Source organism: Tetrahymena thermophila, assembly GCF_000189635.1.
Source record: "Tetrahymena thermophila SB210 genomic scaffold scf_8254750, whole genome shotgun sequence".
NCBI lineage: Eukaryota > Ciliophora > Oligohymenophorea > Hymenostomatida > Tetrahymenidae > Tetrahymena > Tetrahymena thermophila.
In genome coordinates, this window is record NW_002476510.1 from 2,148 (window position 1) to 5,049 (window position 2,902).

Sequence of the window (2,902 nt, forward strand, 5' to 3'; positions counted from 1 at the left end):
TTTTTGAAACTATAAATTCACCTTAATTAGAATTTATCAAATCAAATCATGAAAGTAGTTAATAATTAATTTTAGAAAAAAATAAGCTATTTGGCTATATAGTAAAGCAACCCAAATCATTAGTAGGTTAAATATTTACTAGAGATAAATTAGATCCTAACTTAAATTATATTTTTAGATGTAAAGTCAACAAGAATTTAAATTGTAATAATTTATAATTTGGAATAATGAATACATAACAAATACATAATTCATATTTATTTTCAGAAAATTGTTGCTTTCACACGAGTAACAATGGATTAGGTTTAGATAAAATATTAAAAGGAAAAAACTTATATGATGTGCGATAAGAAATAAATGAATTAGAAATTAGAGTTAATATTTCTAAGAGAGTTGTATTATTTATGGACTATCCAAAATATTAAAATATAAACAAAGTTGATGAGTCTAAAATAATATAAGACAAAAATTATAGCTTTGGAATACTTTTTTGGAATCCAGGTAATGATTATAATATTGAAATAGAAACATTTTTAATTGACGATAAATATTTAGAAAACTTTGATTAAAAATGATAGAAATCAAGAAAAAAAATATAAGAATTATTGTATAAAATGAATTAATTGTTAGATAAATTTTAAAATAATTAAATTTAAAAAATAAAAAAATAGATATTTAAAATTATAAAGGTATTTATTTATTTAATTTAAATATTTATATTATTTATTGCAAGTATTTTTATTTACAAAACTTAATATTTTATAACAGCATTTTAGTTTTAATTTTTTTTTAAAATTTTTGAATTTTAGTGTCTTAATTAAAAAGTGTCTTAATTAAGGAGAATCTACGGTATTAATGCATCTTTTTGATATTTAAAAAGCTAAACAATAAATAATATATATATATATATAATCTTAATCATCTCTTTAATTTGATCATTTAAGTTAATATAATAAAGATTGATTGATTAATTAGTCTTGAAAAAGTAATAAGTATTATTAAAACTCATATGAATAGATTAATATAAAATTAAATGGTCTTCTTTTTAAGAAAGCTTAGAATTTATAAATAGGCGTTTTATATTACATAATAGGTTTAAAAGCTAAGATATCTCAATTACTGAAATAAGCTTAAGTAAATAAGAAGCAGTAGTTATACAAAATAGCTTGAAGAACCAAAAAGTAGAAATGCTTTGAACAAATGAATTATTAATGAGTATTAAATGCATTTATTTATTTTAAATCTAACTTTTAAGCAATTATTCATTAAAAAGTATAAAGGTGTTCTTAAAAATCGCAGAACTAATATTTAATCATACTAAATACATCATTGAATGATTTGAATTTAGAAGAATAACTGATAGATCTTTAGGTTAGATTAAATCTTATAAGAAATTATATAATTACTCAGATAAATGCATCATTAATGAAAAAGTCTTAATAAATGACCCTAATTAGCAATAAGATTTAGCAAAGAATTATTAGCCTATGTAAAAGTGATTAGAACCTTCTTGGAATCTAGTTTTTATTTTAAAATATCAGGATAGTATTAACGCCGATTAAATTAGAAGATAAAGTATGCTTTTATAAAGGACTTATTTAAAGCATATAGACAATCTCTATTAATTATGAAAAACTCAAGCAATTACCACTAAAAAATGTAAACAAATAATATTTATATTTGCCTCTAAATGTAATTTTTAATAACTCTACTTAGCATTAAAGACATTATACAAGACATTCAACATATTTTATTTGGAATAATTAAGATCAGAGATCAAGTAGAATTTAGAAGAATAAAGCAGAACAATTTCTTTATAAAATGTAAAGGCAAATCAATTTAAAAAAGCAATATTTATATTACAAAATTGTCAAAATGTTAGAAATATTAAACAAAATTACTTATATTTGTTATTTTGAATAGTAATTATTTCTTAACTATATCTATGTATTTATTTTTATGTCTGTCTAATACATTTTTATTTTCAGTCGTATTTATTGTTGTTTTTCTATTTTTAATGAAATGATTTAATTAGATTTTATTCTAATATAAAAATTTAACCAAGCTTAGTAAAAATAATTTAAAGTATTTTTAAGTTTTAAATTTTTATTTGATACAATAAATAAATAAAAAAACATTTTTGTTTATTTATATTATTTATTTAAATATTTTAATAAAAATCTAGAAAAAAAGAATAGCTTTGAAAGTAAAATTTCAGTTTTGAAATAAATAATGAAGGAATAGCTTTATGAAAAAAAAATTATTTGATTATTAAATATATAAAAAACATCTGTCTTTCCATTTTAAAATATATGATAATACATTAATTAGAATATGAAGCTCCTTCCAAGTCAATTCATTAAATTTATGAATTAAATACAACAAATAGTGAACTAAAAGTACATCTTTTTGATATTTATAAAAGCTAAACAATAAATAATATATATACAATATCTTAATTATCTCTTTAATTTTTTCATTTAAGTTAAGATAATAAAGATTGATTAGTTGATTGATTAATTAATTAGTTGTGAATAAACAATAAGTATTATTAAAATTCATATGAAGAGATTAATATAATATTCAATGGTCTTCTTAAATAGAAAACTTAGAATCTATAAATAGTTATTTTATATTACATAATAAGTTTAAAAGCTAAGATATCTCGTAATAGATTACTGAAATATCTTTAAGTAAATAAGAAGCCGTAGTTATACAAAAAGCTTGAAGAAACCAAAAGGAAGAAGTACTTTTGATCAAGTGAATTATTAATGAGTATTAAATGCATTTATTTATTTTAAATCTAAATTTTAAACAATTATTCATTAAAAAGTCTAAAAGTGTTATTAAAAATTGCAGAACTATTATTCAATCATACTAAATACTTCATTGAACATTTTGA

The 2,902-nt window shown here is 18.7% G+C and overlaps 2 protein-coding genes across 2 annotated transcripts in view; both read left to right on the top strand. All coding sequences in view use genetic code 6, as the record gives it.

Annotated features, from left to right (window-relative positions):
• TTHERM_01479590 (von willebrand factor type A domain protein) overlaps positions 1-575 on the top strand; it is a gene marked incomplete at both ends in the record, with an annotated part of 1,256 nt that extends 681 nt beyond the window's left edge. The window contains one exon of the mRNA XM_001010904.3: positions 179-575. Coding sequence (XP_001010904.3) covers positions 179-575 — 397 coding nt within the window. The remainder of the gene's footprint in view (positions 1-178) is intronic.
• Positions 576-2,334: 1,759 nt separating this feature from the next.
• TTHERM_01480590 (hypothetical protein) overlaps positions 2,335-2,902 on the top strand; it is a gene marked incomplete at both ends in the record, with an annotated part of 755 nt that continues 187 nt past the window's right edge. The window contains 3 exons of the mRNA XM_001010905.3: positions 2,335-2,399; positions 2,648-2,746; positions 2,834-2,902. The exon at positions 2,834-2,902 is cut by the window's right edge and continues 187 nt beyond it. Of these exons, the coding sequence (XP_001010905.3) occupies positions 2,335-2,399; positions 2,648-2,746; positions 2,834-2,902 (233 nt within the window). The remainder of the gene's footprint in view (positions 2,400-2,647; positions 2,747-2,833) is intronic.